We start from the raw sequence: 21,601 nt of genomic DNA, 5'->3' as shown, positions 1-21,601 counted from the left end.
AATTGTTGAAACGTAGGATCTAAGTATAACTAATGAAATTATAATGATATTGAAGAAATTTCTTTCAAAATTCTAATAAAAATGAAATGAATATTCCTGAAGCGATGTAGAAAAGAGTAATCTCGAAATTATTCATCAAGAGAACCTCTTTTAATTAATTAATCTATATTAAATTTGAATTTTTAATTAGGTACAGATTGTTAAACTGGTAAACTCTGCTCATTAGATAAAAAATTATGCAGATTTTTCTTTTTAATGTGTTTAATATAAAGCAACCTTTTTTACAGCTTTCATTAATCACCGCTAAAGGGCGCCAACCAAAATACGAGTTAAATAGGTAGGCTATCGTGTTTTATTACGGCAGTGAAATAAAGACCTTAAAAGGATTTTTCATTGGTTTCAGAATTGATCTGAAGTGAAGACAATGGAATATTAGAGTTTGTTATTGAAAATGTGGCATCAATTCCGTAAATGCAGTTAGTTTTAGATTTAGGGCTCTAAGTATTTTCTTAAAATTTAAATATTTTATTATATTAAAACATAATTAAAAAATGGATCAAAATGACGGTACGCCCACTGGGTATGGGCGTGGACGGCCTGTAGATACTTCAGAACTTCGCCGTCCTCTATCATATTCCACGTACGCAAGCCCAGAATATGTACCAACAGAAGGTAGCAATACAAATGGAATGTACCCGGAAACGTCATGGCACAATTCTGCTCGCGGTAAATAATTAAAAAAATTTGCATTGAGATTGAATTACTTATTAATAATATACGTGAAGACCTATTTCTTAGTAAAGTGTGTTGGTTGACTGTCATGATAATCAAGTGCTAAGATTTTGCTCTAGAACAATAAATTTAGATTACGCTTAAAATCTCTGTTACTTATTTGCATATTTTAAATATTTTTATAGTTGAGTTTTACGAATCACTAATCTGCTTCAATTGTTATTCATTATATGTGATTGCCTGTGACTATCTATAAATAGGTATGTAAAAATATACCCGGGCAATTTCTAATCACTATTAATTTTAAATTTCTGATGCATTATAAATATTATACTGCAATAATTAAGCATTCTTATTAATCGTTTTATCAGGAGTAACTAATTTTTGTCTTAATTTTCATAATTAGTGAATTAAAGAGCGGATTTAAAGTGGATTATAGACAAAGAAACTTTTTTATATATTGTGATACTTTACAAGCAATTCGTTTTGTTTCTGATGCTCTTCTCTTGCTTCAAGTAAAAATGTGCTTATTGTTCCGCTTTTAATTTTCTTTCATAAGCTAAACAATTTTTTTAATGCATTATTGCACTTTAACAATTATCTATTAAAATCAACTCTCAATCAAACAAATCAATTATCTATCAAGGAAAAACAGTGATGTAAAGTGATACTCAAACCTTGTCTTAATTTTTACCTTTACTTTAGGTATTATAAAAGTTATAATTTTACCTAATATGGTCCTAAGTTTTTTCTGTGTTAGAAAGTCAGTCTTTCCGGAGTATTTATTTTTAGCCCTAACTCTACGATTTTTGGCGTCTTGGACACTTTACAGCGTGTAAATAAAATCACGGATTTATCGGTGACAGCTTTCCATTATAACTGAATGTGACAGTATTTTCTTTTAAAATTTGTTAATCGATTCATGACATAAAATATTAGTGCATAAGTTTTTAGTCATTGTTTTAGAGTCAATAAAAAGAAATATTTGAAGTTCTTTTCCCAATCTTATAAAATTCGTAATTTTAAACTATAAATGATATTACGTAATGCTTTATTTATTAATGATAAGAATTGAGGAAACTGAAAAAAAAATCTATACTTTAAATTTTTTTATGAACTTTTGTTGTCTGTGTCAAATGTTTTTGAAAAAAATTATAGTACTTGGTAATAAATTCTAATTCATCAAAAACTAATATTTAAAAAAAAATGCAGAATACAATGTTATCTTTTCTCTATATATAATATTTTTCAAAGAATGTCCTCATTTCTTCGCGTTAGCAATGAAGAATTGAAATATCTAGCATGTGAGCTGTTATGAGAATTAAAGTATAAACTTACATGTTTACAAATTTCTGAATGAAAATTTTTTTCTCACACAGACAACTGTCGAACCAACTGAGCTGTAAGTTCATATCAGCTAAGTGTTCTATTAAAGTTATTAAATATTCTTAGGCAGGTTCAATAATTTTATTCATTGAAAAAAAAAGTATTATTGTGCCATTTCGTTTTTTTCAAAGCATAATTAATATTTAATTTTGGCAAGTTTTATTTTATAATTATGTTTTTAACAAAGTTGTGAATCTTTATTAGTAATTTTTTTTAAAGTAATTGCTATTAAAGATTCAAAGCTTTTGTCACAAATAATAATTGTTTTAATTATTTTGTTTCTGCAAGTTTTTCCATTGTGCGTCATATATTTTAATTTTGAAATTCTTTATTTCAATAACTTATTAACAATAAAAGTTAAAACATTTTGAAGAAAAATTAATTTTTATAAAGATTTTGGTAATTGATAGCACACAAAGCCCTGTGACCTTTGGATGTGATCTTGCCATGCCTACCTTGAAGAAACGTCCACTTCACATCTATTTGAACACACTAAGTTCGATGGATAGTTCATAGTAAAACTCACATTCGTGACTTTCTGACGTGATCTGATCCTCGACAGAAACGCCCACCTTGATTTGAACTCGGCTAGTTTGATGGATGGAACGCAGTGTTCAGTTGAATTTGTGACATTGTCATCTTTACGCTGTTGCTACTCTGTCTCGCTCGCACACGATGGGGACTTGTCCAGACTTGACCTGCTAATTGCAACACAGGAGGAACCTCGTCTACAACCGTGATCTGACCAAAGATTTCCCAAACTCTTGTAAAACAGCAATGAATCAGCAACTGGTATCCGTTCCTTGAATTCTATCACAGATAAAATTCTGTTGTGGGTGTAATGTAGCATAACCATCGCTGCATCTATTCCATACCAATTCACTAATATATAAAACCAACTCTATTCTACTTGGAGGAACCTTTTGATAAAAGGTTGAATAATGTTATCGGTAGCATACACCGCAATATAAATTCTTCAGATTTTACTCTAGAACTCAATCAGGAATGGTCAGTATTAGCAAGCGAGGATAACACTGGCTCTTGAGAAATAATGTTCAATTTCTGATAAAGATTCATTATTTTTTATATGTTGAGATAATTAGATTATTAAAAATTTATTTTCAAGAGCTTTGTCAGTTGAAATTACTTGCTTTATCAAAAAATATATTATTTTTAAACACTTTTGTAGTTTGTAACTTACGTGGTACAATAAAGATTGGCAAGTATTTGAGAATTGATGCTTTTATCCAGTTTTAACCATGGTTTTATCCTATTAAAAACGCTTTTTTGACAAGTGTCAATAACCCAAAATTTTGGTGTAAGGATAATTATTAGCTGTTATAAATAAATGTATTTATATAATTACAAGTGATCAATCAATTACAATCTTGAATTATTTTGACATTAAGCTTTTTTTTTTTGACAATGGATGGTGTTTTCTACATTAGGAGTGTTGCAGGCTGTTTATTGCCTATACTTCTGGGTTACTGTCCAGTGTATTTTGAGGCCATTTGGCTCATGTGTACTTTGTGAGATTTTCTTGGGTTTCTTATATACATAGTATTTGTCACCAAATTTATTATCTGTGTTTGCAGTAAGTTCTTAATTGGCTCTTGCTGTGTAGCTTAGCATTTGATAAAAGAATTATTATAAAACACTTATTACCTTGTCAATAATGTATCTACTTCAAAATTTAAAATTAAATGATAATTTGTAAAGTGAACTTAGTCTGGAAACTCGATCATCGGGTTAACTTGATCATAATGTATGATGGTGCACAGTAACAAGAACAAACAAGTAAAAAGTAGCCACATCTAGCAACCCTGTTATCATATTTTATAATCTATCCATAAATAACTAAAATAAATTTTTATTTCACTTTCACCAGAATTACTTAATATCTTATGAAATACAGATTTGAGCTCAGTAATTTTGTAATTTCTTTTATTGAAAACAAAATTATCTGTTTGAAAATATTGCCTCACAGAATAATCTGTAGTAAGCAGCAGCAAACTTTCCAACCAGAAGTGAAGCAGGTCCAGAGCCAGAGATAGATGTTGTTTACATTTATATTGAAAACACTATCTGTCGTCAAAAACTCAAATTCCAGTGTAGAAAATATTATATAATAATTGAAAATAAAATACAAAAACAATCAGCTTAAAAACCCACAGCAAGCAACTTATTCGACATACTTAAAATACATTTTAATTTTCTCCCACTTTAACTCCTCCTTTCCCTGAAGCATGTGATTGCAAAATTTTTTTTTTAAGCTCTCTGTTCCTAAAGTTCATTAAAAAGGACTGAAATTCGAAACTATTCTTTCGATTGATAGTTTAAATAATATTGGATACCTTTTTATCTGTGATAGATAATGTAAATCATAATTATAGTAGTATACAATGCAAGTATTGTGTAAGATTAATAATAAGATCTAATAATGTGTCTCCATTGTCTTAAAGAAACCCAAGGTTTTTTGACGAATCATGTCAAAAACTAGTTTGACATCAAAAACCCAATCCTGATGCATACCCCCAACATTCGTAACTTTTATGTTAAATTTTCAAATTTTTAAATCAGTGCTTCCTGTCATGTGGATTGTCAATCAAAGAAAAGTTTCAGTTTATAAAATTGCAACTTTTCTTTGATTGACAATGATTTCCATAAATAAAGAGTTTAAAAGTGTCAATTTCTGTGTCTTTTTGGGTTTTCTTCAAAGAAATAAGATCTTATTGTCATATATTCCACAAAGTAGGATTCTGGCAGAAAGAATTGGCTATAGGGTGATTTAAATGCAGTAATATTTTGATATATTAGTTTACAATATTGAGTATGTTCATATACTAACTTCAGGAAAGAAAAAAGCATTTATAATTTATTTGTGATTTATTCTTCTTTCTAGACATGAGTTATCTTGCATCGCCATCTGGTGACCATGTGAGATCGCCTCAAAATCATGGTGTCTCAATTAGTAATCCTGTTGATAAAGATGGCAAAGCTTCAAAATTGTCCCCTTATGCTAAAGAATTTGTTCCTCGTAATTTCAGACCTGAACCTAGAATAATTGCTGCTGAGGTAAGAATATGTTCTTTTTCTATAATTAACTTTTTTATTTTACATGTTAAAGTTAAAAAATATTTGTTTGATATATGATTAATTAGCCTGTTTTTGTAAAAACTATTTTGTCTATGTTTTTGCAAAGAACATTGAAATTTCGGAGAACTGTTAGGAATTTTCTTATGCAGATTAGATTTTTTTCAGTAAAATTTAAAAAAATATTAATTTCAACAATTCAACTTAAAAACTTGGAAGATGAAAAATTATAATTTTTTTAGACTCAAGTTAGTATCTCTGCACTTAGAAACTTAATTTTGATACATCAATTTATGTCTAAATTGAATTATATTGTCTGTTTGGCATAGCAATGTAACATGGTTTAATGTATGTTCAAAAATTATCTATCAGAAATCTTTAAATCACCAAATATAAATAAATGGGAATAAATCTATTGCAAAAGAATGTTAATTCTTAAAAAAAATGCTTCGATAACATCAGTAGCATTGTTTAATTTCTTAAATTAAAATGATAAAGATGGATTGACTTAACACCAATGTCTTAAAATCAAAACAAACACATGCTTTATTTTAATTTTTTTAAAAATTAAAAATGACTTAAGATTTATTGGTTAAAAAATAACTTTTTACTGGGAAAATCAAAAATTTTCGTTAAACAAATTAAAATATAATAAAATATTGGGACCAACTTAAAGTGCCATGATATTTAGAATTTTCAATTCTTGGTGTAGAGTAAATTAGTTTTTCATTATTATTTTTCTTATGTGACATTTAAAGTGCCATTTTCTGTATCTGAAAACTGATTCTCAATTGTTCTCCAGATTCCTGATGAACCTATTATAGATCCTTTACCAGATTCATACCCAGTGCAAGAATTAAGATCATTTTTGAATGATATAACAATGAACCCTGGAAAATTTGAAAGAAAAATTGGACCTTTAACTGATACTTTAAATAGTATGGTGGATGATGATGATACTATGCGAGCAATTGTTAATATTATTTTTGATGAAGTAAGTTTTTTCTTTGGATAATATGTATTTTATTTTTTATATGTAAATTTATGTTACTTAAAATGATTTCTTTTAGTCTGTTAGGCAGCCTAATTTGCGTTACAGTGGTGCTAGATTATGCAAGTCACTATGTAATGACCTGGATGCATCTCCTGATCGCCTCAACTTCCGATCTGTTCTTTTAACTAGGTAATTGATTTTTTTTTAACATAAGTTGAAAACCATTAATTTTAATGGAGTGCTATTCTAAATTTTAAATAATTTGAGTTGCTGTAGTTTTAAGAGTTGCTAAAAAATTGAAAGTTCTGTTACATCAGAGATTTTTTTGTAAAATTTTTAAAAATTTATATAAAAACAGCTTATTAAATGTTTGTTCTCCATTTATTTGTAAGAAAAATATCTGATTGAAATTATTTATAGATGCAATCAAGAATTCAAACGTAGAGATGCCCTTGCTCAAGCTGAAGATGGTGGTACCTACTTAAGAGGATTTGCTATATTTATGGCAGAGCTCTTTTCTCAGTTGGAGGTATATTTGGAGATATTCTTAACTATTGTTTTTAACAAAAAATATTTTTAATTAATAAAAAAAATTTATTTTTAATATTTTGTGCATAATGCAATAATATTGCTTCTTTGTTGATAGACAAAGTTGTCAATGAATATTTCTTTCTTTTTCCTTTTTATTTAAATGGATGGTTAGTTTTGAGTGTTGATCTGCCTGTTTTTATCCTCCAATGGTTTAAACCTGTGCACATTTTTGCCTTCAAAATGTCTTCTAATTAATCATAGCAGTGAATTAATTCATACTCGGTAATATTTGGCTATAAATAAATTGGTTGCTCAAAAGTTAGAGTAACACAGATTTTTTTTAAATGCACACAGTATCAGTGGGTAGAAGGTTTAAAATGTACAATCCTTGTAAGCACCCATAAGACTATCACACCATTACTAATTAAAGTGAAGAAGAGGGTCAGGTGATAACTCATACTAGAGCTTGGCATTTTCTTCTGGTTTAATAAGAAAATTTTCCTGATTATTCATTTTAGTAAATTCCCTACAATTAAAGTTTAATGGATTAGGTGCTGCAACTTGGAGATTACTGTATAGAAATTTTCCTATGATTTTTATCTTTATTTCTTATTAAAAAGTTCCCACTTTTCAATTCTGTTGGAAAATGAAAAAAAATTACCAAAATAAAAAAGAAACATTACTGTAAATTCTTTTTAAATGTTTATAATGGATTCAATATTTATAATAGTTCAAAGTTATGAATTCAAAAGCAAACATATTTATATTTAAAGTACAGTTATGCCAGTGCTAAATGGTAAATAAAGAGATTTAAAATTTATATCTCTTATTAGTCTAATATAGTTTTTGTATTTTATTTACTATTAGATTACCTAAAATATCCTGTGTCTGAAATATTTTAGTTACATTATGTAATAATTAGCATATATTTAAAATAGTCTTCCAAATTGAGTTCATAATTTATGATGAATAAAAATATATTTGCATGAGATTTGTTAACAATTGGATATGAAAGAATGGTTTTGAGTTTATCGGTTTTAAAAAAATTTTGCATATATTTTCTAAAAGTGTTATGTAAACAGTTAATATATTTTTTACTAATCAAAGATTAAAGGGACTCGGGATAAAAAATTTTAAATTGTATGTATTTTTAAAACTGTTCAATTCTATCATCAGACTATTGACTATCAGATTTTAAATATTGTGTGTGTGTATATATATAAAATTTCTTTTATTTAGGTAATGAAGCAAAGAGTTACAGTACTTGGAGATAGCCTACCAAATCTTATTAAAACTATTTTAAATTTTTCATCTTCAGACAACTTAAAGTGTGCCTGTCAAATTCTTAAGGTATGTATTTGAATTACCACAAGTCTTTAGTATACTTTTTGATGATTTAAAATGCTATTTCAAATTTCAGTTTTTTTTTCTATTTCTGATTATATTTAAAATACTGTAAGCTAGGGGTGCACAACCTTTTTGAGTGAAGGGCCACTTGCACAGCAGGTTGGCTAACGAAGGGCCGCACATGTATTTAGACATGTTAATGACAAATGTAATAATGTTTATTTAAACATTATCGTTCCATTTTTTTTATTAATAAACTTAGTAATATCAATAAATTAGTAGTGTTCCATTATTAGAATTCATTCAAAAATAAAAAAACTTATACTGCTTATTGCTATTTTTATCATATGAACAATAGATTTATAAAAATAAATAAGCATTGAAGAAAAGAAATATTTTTTTTATCATATCATGCAATATGAAAACTCATTTTAGAATTAAATTCTAATAAATTAAAAAAAAAAAAACTGCAATGCCCACAGAATAAAAGTAGGAAAAAGCGTAATTAAGTAACATAAATTCAAATTAAATATTTTAATTGAAGAAAATTTATAGGTTTTAAACAAAAGCCTAAAATAAAAACAAAACTGTGATAGTTCAAAATAAAATTCAATGCTTATTTTGTAATGTACTTAATTATTTTATTTTATTAATTATTAGATTTTTTATATCGTAAACATTTTCCTTTTTTTTATCGAAAAAGATCACTTAAGCAACAAAAAATTGAAATCTAAACTACTAACAGTGAGCAGTTTAAAAATTCACGTTTTCCGCCATTTTATGAATTTCTCAAGTTGCAATAACATTGCATTTAAATTAGGGAGGGATGTAACGAGTATTTGGCCCTTCTGTGAAAAATTCAGTTGGTTGAATGATCAGTCAAATATTTGGCAAAATATTTTTTAGAAATGCATTTTTCTAAGTTTTTTTTATTTTTGAATTTTTATAGATATTACTTTTTTTTTTTAAATTATAATCAGACAAGTCAATTTTGTCATTTTTTCGATACTTTGAGAATTGAGAAGGATCCATTTTTTGCAGTTTTTATTATAACCCAGCATTTTAACAGAACGTCTCATACTATTAATTTATTATCACTCTTTCCCTGTACTGTAATATAAATAACCAGTAACATAGAAAAGTGTGATTTTCAGCATTAAAGTTTTGTTTCAGGAACTAAGAAAAATTTGTTTTTTCTGTTTTTCTTTTTTTAGGCATTTTTATTATGACTCAGCATTTTTTTAAAAATAAAGTTACAAATAAAAAAAAATTTTATAGCAATTTTTTTTCTTCTAAAATTATGGCAATGAGAAAAATTTAAATTGAGATTTTCGGCATAAGATTTTCACTTAAAAAATTAAGAACATTTTTTCTATCTTTTTATTTTCTTTAAAAAAAAAAAAAACTTTTTTTAGACGTTTTCATTATAACGCAGTAATTTTTAATAGCATTTCTGTTGACTTAATTCTTTTTTCTTGGCTTTTTCTGGTAATTGAAAAACTGAGATGTTCAGCTTTAAAAAAATTTTTCAAAAATTAAGATTGATTTTTATGTTCTCTGTTTCGCTTTTCGACATTTTCAAAAACGTTCTTGATTGGCCTTATTTTTTAGAGTTAATTTATGAATACGTTTTTCCAGGAAATATTATTCTGAGCATTGAAATTTTAGTTTCAGTGTTGCTATACTGCTAAAAGATTTTGCTATTTGGCCCCAAGTGTACGGCGTTCAATAGATTTTTTCTTCTTTTTTTTGCCGAATATTTGGTTTTTGATCAAATCACAATTCATTACCACATTCGACCAAATCATATTCGTTGCGGAAATAAAAACGAAGGAAAAATAACTAGGATTTACGATAAAACTGTACCGAAATACCGTATCAAAAAGTGATTATTTAATTGCGCGATTAACAATCACGTGTCGTAATAACATCATAGTTAAATAACGGGATCGTCAAAATCATGTGGAAAAGTATAGAAATAATTGGGAAAAAATATATTTATGCTGAACTCAGCACGAATAAAGCGTGTCAAATGCATGATTTAAAATTTGCATGTCGTAATAGAATAATTGGAATTTTTTATAATACGTGGGAACGCATAGCAATAACTGCCGAAAAAAGTTGTTGAAAAAAAAGAAAGAATTTGAAAAAAAAAAAAGATAAAAAATCACTTAGATTTAAGATGAAATCGTCACAAATAAAGTGCCCAAAAAGTGATTATTTAAATTTGCGATCTGAAACTCGCGTCGTTATAAAAATTCGGAATTTTCAAAATCACGTAGAAAAGCGGAAATAACTGTTTAAAAAAAATCATTTATATTTACGATAAATTCGGCTTCAAGAAAGCGCGTTAAACGTACATTTACTAAAGAATCTGTTAAAATTGATTGTGTCAAAACGTGATGACTTTAAAGTGCGATTAAAAATTGCCATTTTTAAAATTTTTTTTTTTTTATTGTGTTTAGAAACTCTCGCGGGCCGCACTTCAGTAGTCGAAGGGCCGCATTCGGGCCGCAGGTTGTGCACCCCTACTGTAAGCTAATTTTTCCTAGAATGCAAATTGAATCTTTGAAGAAAAATTTATGTATAATTTATATAAGTTATTATAAGAATCTGCGAATTATCTTATTTTTAAGCTTTGTATTTAGCTTATTTTAAATTAATGAAATGCATATTGTGACATGTCTTTTTAAAATTTAAAAAAAAAAAATTGAAATTAAAACCCTTAAAGGTACTTGATTTTCATTGGGTATTTGTAATAACTGCTTAAATTCTCTCTTCTAAAATGAGGGATTTTTCTTTGACATGTTGTTTGTCAGCGAAAATGTTTTGACAGTGGGGTTTCAACAACCTATTTGAATGTACTGGTGTCTGTATTGTATAGAAGCAAGAATGTATGAAATTCACACACGTCTACAAGCTGGATTTGGTAGGAAGGATTCCTTCTCGCACATACAATTCTACTGCAATTTGAAAAATGCTTTTAATTTCAGGCTTCGAAGGAATTAAAATTTCTCAACTGTTTGGTGATCACAAGGACCAACTAATTTTTACATTGGCGAGGGAAAAAATCAAAATTGAGATTTTTATATTTGACATTCAATGATAACCTTTATATTACACAATAAAAACAAAAAAATAAAAATCTATTTTTGGAAATTCTAATTTAGTGTTGATTGTATTAAGTTAAGGAAAAAGAACCAGTTGTCAAGCTTCTTTTCTCAAAATCTATAATAAATCACCTTTTTTAATATGGCAGGTTAGATAAATGCTAAAAGTTTCAAATTTATGTTTATTTGAAGTATTATGGAATCATCTAATTCGAAGAATAAGACTCATCATGTATTTATCTAAAATATATAAGTGTTATCAAACACCTTGAGTATCTGAAATATCAGGAAAAATCAAATGCTACAAAAATCAGGTATAAATTTTAATTTTCTCAAAACCTGGTATTAACAAGGAATATTTCACCATGTCTGATCTCACAGTAATGCAACATTTAACACTTTTGTTTACAATTGCTCTTTATAATATTAAAAAGATAATAAATTTTACTGTGGAACAGACAATCACTTAGTTGAGATTCTATTATCCTTTAGTAGATGGGAGACAGCAATTGGATATATGTGATTTAAATAACTCTAAACTCCTACTTGAACATAAGACAACAACTAAATAGTCCTTGTCTTGATGTTTTAAAAACAGTGGTAGAGTGCAGTGAATTACAGGTGTACCAGTCATCTTGCATTTTAGAGAACCAAATCATTAATTCTAGTAAAATATTGGATTTTTTAATTAAGTGAGCTTTTTTTTATTCAAAAAAAAATTTTGGTACACAATAGATTTTTACCAATTGAAATATTTTTGCATATTTAAGTCTATATGCCGATTGTATTGAATTGACAAGTCAATACTTAATGAAAATTTAACATCCATAAAATCACATGCATATGTATTGTGATTTTATGTATATTCTCATTCTGCTTGATTTAGGATGCAACTTAGAATAAATGTTGAAATGGCATGGAAAACAGAGATTTTAAGTATTAAAAAGGGTTTTATGAAGTGTCTATTCTGATTAACATTTATGTTTATTAATGCACAGTATTTTAAATAGAAAATTAGGTGAAATAGAAACTTTAACATTTCTGAGCTCAAGTACCTGGGATATCTATATTGTGTATTTGTTTTTGGTGCATTCTAAATAGTCCCGCTTTAACAGTGATTACTATATATGCTTATTTAGAAACTTTTTAAAAAAAATTTATTACTTTAAAAGATTGTATGTCTTGCTCAAAATCTTGAGCATAACAAATTATCTTACTCATTGGTGTTTCCATTACTGTTTTAAGTATTTATTTTTTAAAAAATCAAAATATTTAAATCCTAAATTTTAATCATTTAATTTATCGCCATTAACTTTGTAGAACATATTATTTTTTTTTTTTTTTTAATAAATTGTCTATAATCTTTAAGAGTAATTTAATTTACATAATGTTAGTATTTTTTTTTTTAATGGAATATAATTTACGTTTTTATTTAATTTGACTTGGAAAACCTGGGGAAGTAAAGGATTTATTTTATTTGTTTTAATATTATGAGAGAGAAAAGAATTATATTCATCCCTGATTAGGAACAAATTTCAATTTGGATTTTACTTCTTAATTTGGTATTTAAATAAATTAACTTCCTGTAGTTAAAAAAAAAATTTAAAATAAAAAGCATTTGATTTAAAACTAGCTAACCTTGCAATAAGGCTTTAATGTTTTTAAAATTTTATTCTCTTCACCAGGCTAAGATTAAATGAAAATTAATTTTTGTAACTAGTTTCAACCCTTTCATCGCTACCTCATTTTGGCAAAAACTGTTTGAAAATTGTTTTATAATATGTTCATTTCTTATAAAATTCTATATTAATACCAAAAGGATGAGTTTATCAGGGTGCGTAGCGTTTTTAAAAAGTGCTTCAAGATGCTTATTTTTGATTTTAGTTTTTTGAAAGCCTTTAAAGGTACTTTTTTCATTGGGTGTTTTTGAAAAGTGCTTCATTTTTCCTTTACTATGTTGATTTTCGCTTCAAATTATGCAAAAAGACACAGTTCACATTGTTCTATTCAATGTTTTCCCAATTAATTCAACCCCAATCTATTTCGGCATATTGTCAGTTCGTAGCGTAGGAAAACGCATTTGTTTTACATGATTCAAAACTTCATGGTTTTGAACAATTATCAAATATAATGCCAATAGTTTTTTTTCTTTTTTGACATGACGGTTAAAACAAGATAAAACCGTTGATGATCAGAAACTTTCCAACCCTGCCTGATAAAAAAAATTTTAAAGTGCTTAAAAATATTTTTTGAGTGCTTGAAAAGAGCTTAAAAGGTGCTTATTTTTTGTTGAATAATTTGGTTACGGACCCTGTTTATTTAAAAAAAAAAAAACTGATAATAAAAATCAAGAAATGTTATGTGCAAAAACACTTCTTAAATAATTGAAAGAATACCTGCATTCTGAGCATGAAAAAAGTTTATTTAGAAAGCATTTATCCACAAAATATTAATCTTTTAATAAAAAATCAATGCGAGATTTTATGTATTTCTTATAATAGTGTGAATCTCTATGTGTGAATTTTTTTTTTTTTTTTTAGTGACTGAATCCCAATGTTTGATTTTTAAATCGCATTTTGAAATCTGTGTTTGATTTTAAAATATTGTAAATACGAATTTCGATATTTGATTTTAAAATTGCGTAAATATGGATCCCGATGTTTGGTTTTAAAATCACTTGGATGTGAATCTCTTATTTTAAAATCGTAGGAATACAAATTCCAATGTATAATTTTTAAGTCACTTAATGTATAAAATATTTAAGATATGTTTGTTATTTAGCTTGTAGGTGCATATTTGGAAGATTATGAAAGAGCCAAACAAGTAAATAATGGAACTGCTCCAGAAATGGATGTGATAATGTTCACATTAAAGAACTTGGCAAGCAACCAAGAATTTACTCGGTATATAGTATATTTATTTAATTTTAAAGGGGTGTCAATTATCATTTTAAAAGTAACAATATTACTCATGATGTATTTATTAAGCTCTATACGATTCTAATATTATCTATTAGTATAAACTTATAGTGTTATTTATTTTCAGTGAAGCTGTACTTGTTAATATCACTAACAGAAACAAGTTATCGTAATGTGCTTCTTAAATTAATCTATTTCTCCCAATTATTATTTTTTTAAATCATAAAATATTTTCTAATGTATAAATAATAAAATAAACCCTTTTAAAAAAAGATACTTATGTGCATAGAACCCTAGATTCAAAATTTTAATTATTCTATCTATTAGAAAGTATTTTGATTATTAAGATTAAATATTATATGAAATATTTCTCTCACTCATTTGAGAAATTTTTAATTCAACACCCCTTTACAGGGTAGTTTTGTTTAATGCTATATTAGCTATTTCTTTGTTTATATTTTTGCAAGTTAGTTGGGGTTTTAAATGTGACTCAATTTAAATCTCAGAAGGATTGCCTCTTATTGGTAAGCATAGGTCCCACAACCCCGAGCTTCTCCAGTGACCTTTCATTATATAAATATTTATATTTGTTCGTCGGAATTAATATGCAACACCTTTATATTTGAGTATCTAATTGTAAAATTATTTAAACTTTGAGGCAATACCATTCAACTTAATATTCAAACTAATCTAGCACAAAATTAGAAACTAAATATTTGACTAATATATTAAGTAATCTCTGAATATCAGCTGTTTATTTGCATTACATTTTACAACATACACTTTATAAATTAATATATTGCTGTTAAACCAAACAATATTTTTAAAATACTAAACATTTCAAGCTCTTGAATAACTGATTGAATTACTTAAATTATAAAATAATTCCATTTTACTAATTGGGTTTTTTTTTTTTTTGAGATGTGAAACATGTATGAAAGAGGGTCAGAAAAATTACCAGTTTTAAAAATGAAACTTAATATTCTAAACAGCATTGAAATCTATTACTAACAGTCTAATTTAATGTTTTTTTTATTTATTTAAAATCAGAAGCATCTTGATTTTATTTACTATGATGTAAAATACAATTTATGTTTGCGAAAGCAATTTAAATAGCTAGTATTCTGTTTTATTACTGTGCCTGTAATGTTGATTTCATATTGAAATATATTTTTTATTGAAATATATTGCTATTATTAAATTAAAATATCTTGAAATGATTTGCTTGCTATTTAAAAATGAATTGACTTGTTAGGTCTTAGATCAATTAAGTGTTAAATTGTGTATATATTTACTGGATAAGTCAAATTGCTCCTAGATTGCATGTTAGAAATTCACTTTATGTAGTGGGCAACAATAACAAAAATGAGGAAAGCGCCTTTATAACATTTGATCTAATATAATTCCATGTATTAAGAATCTTAAAGATTCAGGAAACTAACCAACCTTAACTAAACCAATATATTTGTAGATATTTAATTTACGAAACACTACAAAGTTTAACAGGGATTGCTAAATTTTTAATAATTTTTAAAAGTTAACACAAAAATAATTTTAAAATATGTAATTAACACGCACATGTGTCTTGTTTCTATAAATGTTTATTTATAATTGTGTGTTTTTGTTTTATTCTAGAAATATCAGAGATATGATTAATAGTGTTATAAAGCTTCGTGAAAGTGATTGGGGACGATCATCACACACTACTGAGAACTCTGGTTACGAAACAGCTCCCCCAACATCATTAGTGAGTTTCTTTGTAATTATTATATTTGCTGCTAACATGCCTACTTTACTGAAGTACTTTTGAAATTATCTTAGATTTTCTAAATTACAGTCGCACCTCTATTTAACCAAGACGCTAAATCCCAATAAGTTTGTTATGGGAATTTTGTTAAATCGAAAATCATCTTTTAAAATACATAAACAACACAAAACAGGTTTTAATTTCGTAAACACTAGATATAATTCAAATAGCAATTGATGCTCCTTTATCTTGTAAACTTGTATCTACTATTTATTTTATAAATCTTAATTATAAAAGAAATCTGCATGGAAGGCAAGAATAGAGCAAAACATTTTACAGTGTTAAACTATCATGCTACATACATTTTCAACTAATAAAAAGAAAGAAATATATGCATAAAATTTTAGTTACATTTATTATAAAAGTAATTTTAAACATACATTACCGCATGCATTCTGAAGTTAAACTGCTACTGATAAAATCTGTTAATTTGGTCTGTGTTTTTCTTTTGAAATGCAAACAAAAGGCAGGGGTCTGTCTAAGTTTTTCTGAAAGGTACCTATTTTGTGAAAATTTTGACATAATTTGTGACAAATTAAAAATTATATTAAAAAATCAACACAAAAACATGGTAAAAATATAGATTTATCGTTTCTTAAGGGATACAGAAAAAAAAATTTAAGAAAAAGTATTTTGTGAAACTACAGTTTTTCATAAAGTTGAATTTGTGAAACTACCGTTTTACCCAAAATTGAATTTGTAAAGGTACCGCTAAACAGTAATAAATTCGGCCTGGACAGACCCCTGAAGGGGGAAAGGGATTTTACTGCTTTCTCTAAAATAACTTTTAGAGAAAGCAGTAAAGCATTAAATAAAGCAGTGGCTTCAAAAATTAAATCAAGGTCATTTCCTCCATAAAATGTATTAACAAGTTTGAAATATTTTAATTTGGAAAATAGGAAAGTGGATCTCAAAGAAAAGTTTGTTAAATGGAAAATTCACTTCGCTATTTAGAAGTTATTTTACAGAGAAATTTCCAAAATGTTCTTGGTTGCTCTATAAAATTTGCAAAATAGAGAATTTGAAAAATGGAATTTCGATAAATTTATATACATCTAAAGCTATTGTGCATATATTTTTTTTTCTCTATTAACTTTATTCTGAGATCAACTTTATTTATAAATATTTTAATTGTCTTTCAGGATGAGCCTGTCATGTATGGCCCTGATGGGAAACCTATGACTGCTGATGAATTAATGTTTTTACAATCTCAGTATGCTAGTGGTAACTTAACTCCAGATGCTGATGATTATGAGTAAGTATTGAGTTCTTTTGTTTTGTACAATTGAGATCTGAAAAAAAAATATAAAGCTGCTAAAAAACAATTCCTAATTTCAATCACATGGGAAGGAAAATGTTAAAGTATGCAGTTTAAAAAATGAAACAAAATTATCTGCTTCTTCATAAACAAAACAAAAAAAGTATTGAAACTGAACTCCCAATTTCGGATGATTTTGATTGAATTATTTTTGTTTTAAATCATAAACTAATTTACAAAAACTACAAATTATTCATTTGAAAGATTCCGAAATACAGTAGAATGTAAATTATTTGGACCAAAGCCCTTCTAGATAATGGAGAATCCAGATAAATTTACAACTTAAAAAAATGGCTATAAGAATGTTATTTAATATTAAATGATAATATTTAATAATTTGAATAATATTTAAATGTTAAGTAACTTCCCTTCAAAAAATTTTCAAGCTTAGGATTAGCAATTGTAGTAGTGTCTATTATAGCAAATTACAAGAGTGTTTTTAAAAGTTGAATTTTTTAACATTTTATTAGAAACTATTTGCAGGGTTGCCACAGGCGACTAAAATGCAACTATTTTCAGCATGACACGACTATGGCAAATTTTTTTGCCTGAAAAGACCAAAAAACAGGGTGGCCACCCACCTGGAAAACCTGGAATTATCAGGGAATTTTTTTATACTGGAAAAAACCTGGAAAAATCAGGGAAATTTGGATAAAAAACCTGGAAAAATCAGGGAATTTTAAAGAAAAGCTGGAAATTTTTTATTTGATAATTTTTTTAATTTCACTAATTTAAATTATTTTCTAATTTTCTCAATTTAAATTTATTTTAGCTTTTCTTAATTTAAATTATTATTTCATCCATTATACCCACTTTTTTTAGACGGAAATGTATCTCCTAACAGTTGAAATATCATCAACTTAGCGATATTTTGCTTGCATCAAAATTTGCTCCAATACAGCTCTGTTGAACTAGAATGCACACGTAATTCTTCCGTGGTTGCTGAACAAGTGTAGAAACCTTTGACCGCTATGGGACTGTGCAATTTAGGAAAGATTGTGGTGGAGGGGGAAGAAAGGATTAGGATATTAGCTTCTGTCTTTATTCTGTCTGCCTTAAATTCTGTCTGCCTTATGTCTGCCTTAAATTCTGTCTTTAGGCTGAATCCATTTATGGCTCAAGCTTGTTCTGATGCTTTCGGGGTAATTTGTTTCCGTGTTGACAAAATATTTTTGTATTTTTAACTTTATAAAATTCTCCAAATATTAGTTGGAACATATTTTAATTTAAAAAAATAAGCTTTTTTTGGTCAATATGATTTTTGATTCAAAATTTTGTACCGAAAGATTAGAAGATAAATAAAAAATCTTGCCAGATTGTCAAAATAAATTATTTTTTTCAAGATGATATGTTAAAAAAACAACATTTTGAATAAAATATTTTATAATATAGACACTTTTCTTGTACACATCCTACACTTCATTAGAAAAAAGAAACAAAAACCTGGAAATTTTAAGATTTTTATCTGGAAAAATCAGGGAAATTTGAAATCTGATTTGAGTGGCCACTCTGAAAAAGCAACTATTTTCAGGAAAAGGAGACTTTTCTGTACTCCTAGCAATGTTTTTTTTAGCATAATTGGGTTGAAAACCTGCAGACCTCGAAATCTTCTGAAGACACAGAATTTCTTTTCTTAGGAAATGTAAAATAAAAATAATAAAATTTAAAGAAATCAAATAAGTAATTAAAACATTTAAAAATAAAAAGTTTTAGATTGCAATTTTTTAGTCATCACTTTATAATGCATTCAATTTGCATAGATTTAAGTCTATTTCATTTCTCGATCGCCTTTTGAACGGTTATTGCTCAGAAATTCTGCATGATTTTAAAAATCCCAATTTTTAATATGATGCATGAATTTTGAATTTGAGTAATCACTATTCACTATAAATATATNATATATATATATATATATTTGCTAAATCAATTATTGATAGCATAGAAAATTTCTTAGAAAAAGTGTGTGTTTTTTTTAACGAAAGAGTATTTTTTGAATGAATTCTAGTAATTAAAAGTATTTAATTTTCTGCAAATATAAAATTTTTTTTTATATAAGATTTTAGTGCTAGAACACTAACGTTTACATAAAAATTATCGTATTTGCCACCAACTTGATTAAATGTATCATGGTATATGACAATTAGTCTTATTTTTGTTCTTATTTAGGCAACTATTTTCATGCTTTAAGCTACTAAAAGCAACTATTTTGTTCATTTTGCCACCCTTGCTGAAATAGCAAGGTAACCAAGGGGTAAAAGAAACCATTTTTTACTCCTTTCAGATATTTGATAATAAGGAAACACCTTTGTGATTTTTTATTTATTTTTTTTTGAAGAAAGTGGGGAAAACACATGGTCCTTGATCCATTTGCATAAGTGGACAATCCGATAAATCTACGTTTGAATAATTGGTGCTCTATTATATTAATGGAGATTTAGTTTGTTTTGATTTTATTATTCTTATTGTTATTATTATAGTTTGAAGCATTTAAAATTGTTTTCATTTTAGCTTATATAATGATGATGTGGGAGATGAACTGTCTGATGAAATATCTGAAGCTTATGAAGTTTTCCTTAGAGACCAGCAAGCATTGAGGCATTGAAACAGTTGTGTTTACGTTTCTTCTGTCGTTTGGTGTAAATTGTTTCCCCCTTTGCACAACTACATGACTTAACCATTCTCTTTCTAGACCAACTGGCTGGTTCTTAGTAAACACTGGAAGTGATAGTAGAGTGTAGAACATCACTTTCAGATGAAGTATTAACTTCCATCCATTTGTAGGAGGTTTTGCTTTTTCTATTGTATATTCATTATCAAACACTTCTGCATTTCTGTTAAATGTCTTTGAAAGCATTTGATTATTCCTCTCGGATGGAAAAATAAATAAGCTGTTCAGGAAGCCGGATAGCAGCTAAACCGTTGTTATATTTGGTCACATTTTCTTGGCAATTGAACTGTAGTTAATGTTTGAATGAACCGGGGTTTATAATATCTGTTAGAGAAAAATATACTGCGGAAACACGGAAAATAAAAAAAAGTCTTTTAAGAGAAATAATCTTCGGACTGAAAAGCTGTAATGGTCCTTAATTTATCACTTCAGGGTACTCTTGTGAGAGAACTTGAAAAGAAAAAAGTAAGTTGTTTAGAAAAATTAAATAACATTTTAAATATTAGTGTATATAAAGTTTCATTGATTTTATTGAAAAAATTTCATTTGATTTTGATTCAAGTTATAATTTAATCAATATAAAAATCTTTAAAAGGAGTTGAAACATTAAATCTACAACGTAAATTTAATAAGAATATGCTACACTAAAATTATATCCCAGTGGCAGAATTTTTTCGGGCTTTTTGCGACAAAACTCTCTAGAACTAATATCTTTCTGCAATGTACATTCAATAATACCAAAGATGAATGTTACTAACTAAAGGTAATTAAAACGCTGTGTTTACAAAAACAAAACAATCTATGGGCAATATTCTAATATTATGGGCAATATTCTCGCATGCTGTTGGAGGGCGCACTAATTATTTCCTTTATCGCATTTTGCAAATCATCATCACATTAAAAAAATAATTCAACATAATGAAATCTGTAGCAGTAATAAACGAAAAACAGATCGACGATGAAATCACGCGAATCGGACTCTTCAGAAGGGTGTTACTCAAATGCAATGTTTCATTTTCAGATTTGATTGTTGTAGAAAATAACACCGTATGAAAAATATCGGGTTTTAAGAATAATGTGGAAATCAAAAGCAATAAATGCCCAAAAAATTGATAAAATGATTGCCTTAAAAAGTAAATGATCAAATGCGCAATTCGAATTTCCCATATCACCTACCTGAAATACATCCGGACATCTAAACGCCACGTGAAAATCAATGTCAATAACTGATGAAAATGCAATCAAAATGGATTAACAATAACTGCATTAATTGAGGGCTTCAAAAAGTGATTATTTAAATGCGTGATTCGAATTTTGCGTGGAAATTTCTGATGAAAAACAAACCAAAATTTTTTACTTCTCTAAAGAAAAATCTTTCTGCAAGAACTGTTAAGTTCTGCGACTATGTCGCCATGTTATATAATATTGACTCTTATTTCTAAACTTATAGTCAAATTATTAACAAACAAAATAATTACTATTTTAAATTTTGTCTTTAATAAAAATTTATAATATTTAATAATAAAATATATTTTGTTATTTAATAAAATAACATTTCCTAATTTTTATAGTGTGCAAAGATTTTGACATGCAATTTAAATTGAATTATGCAGATGCAAATAATATACCAAATATTGCATGTATGTGACAAATTTAACATTTCTAATTTTATCAAACTTCATTTTTCCTAATTTTTT

General features: G+C 27.1%; 1 protein-coding gene across 3 annotated transcripts; it reads left to right on the top strand.

The window, feature by feature from the left end:
* Window positions 1-431: 431 nt before the first annotated feature.
* On the top strand, window positions 432-20,255 carry LOC107439860 (Poly(A) binding protein interacting protein 1). Of its 3 annotated transcripts, none has more exons than XM_016052592.3 (10): window positions 432-672; window positions 5,021-5,193; window positions 6,014-6,205; window positions 6,282-6,394; window positions 6,626-6,734; window positions 7,976-8,086; window positions 13,975-14,096; window positions 15,747-15,858; window positions 17,061-17,173; window positions 19,745-20,255. In XM_016052592.3, exons 1-10 carry the CDS (start codon window positions 552-554, stop codon window positions 19,836-19,838), a joined length of 1,260 nt encoding a protein of 419 aa, XP_015908078.1. In that variant the 5' UTR covers window positions 432-551; the 3' UTR covers window positions 19,839-20,255. The 3 variants fall into 3 exon arrangements, with proteins under 3 accessions (XP_015908078.1, XP_015908079.1, XP_015908077.1); XM_016052593.3 differs by having other exon boundaries at window positions 442-992; XM_016052591.3 differs by having other exon boundaries at window positions 447-726.
* Window positions 20,256-21,601: the final 1,346 nt, after the last annotated feature.

Source organism: Parasteatoda tepidariorum, chromosome 7 (assembly GCF_043381705.1).
Source record: "Parasteatoda tepidariorum isolate YZ-2023 chromosome 7, CAS_Ptep_4.0, whole genome shotgun sequence".
NCBI classification, from domain to species: Eukaryota; Metazoa; Arthropoda; class Arachnida; order Araneae; family Theridiidae; genus Parasteatoda; species Parasteatoda tepidariorum.
This window is presented reverse-complemented; position numbering and strand designations above follow the sequence as displayed.

Coding starts and splice junctions, on each gene's coding strand:
- LOC107439860 (XM_016052591.3), top strand. CDS start 552: ATGGATCAAAATGACGGTACGCCCACTGGGTATGGGCGTGGACGGCCT. Junction 6,206..6,281: donor TTAATATTATTTTTGATGAA/GTAAGTTTTTTC, acceptor GATTTCTTTTAG/TCTGTTAGGCAGCCTAATTT. Junction 15,859..17,060: donor CAGCTCCCCCAACATCATTA/GTGAGTTTCTTT, acceptor ATTGTCTTTCAG/GATGAGCCTGTCATGTATGG.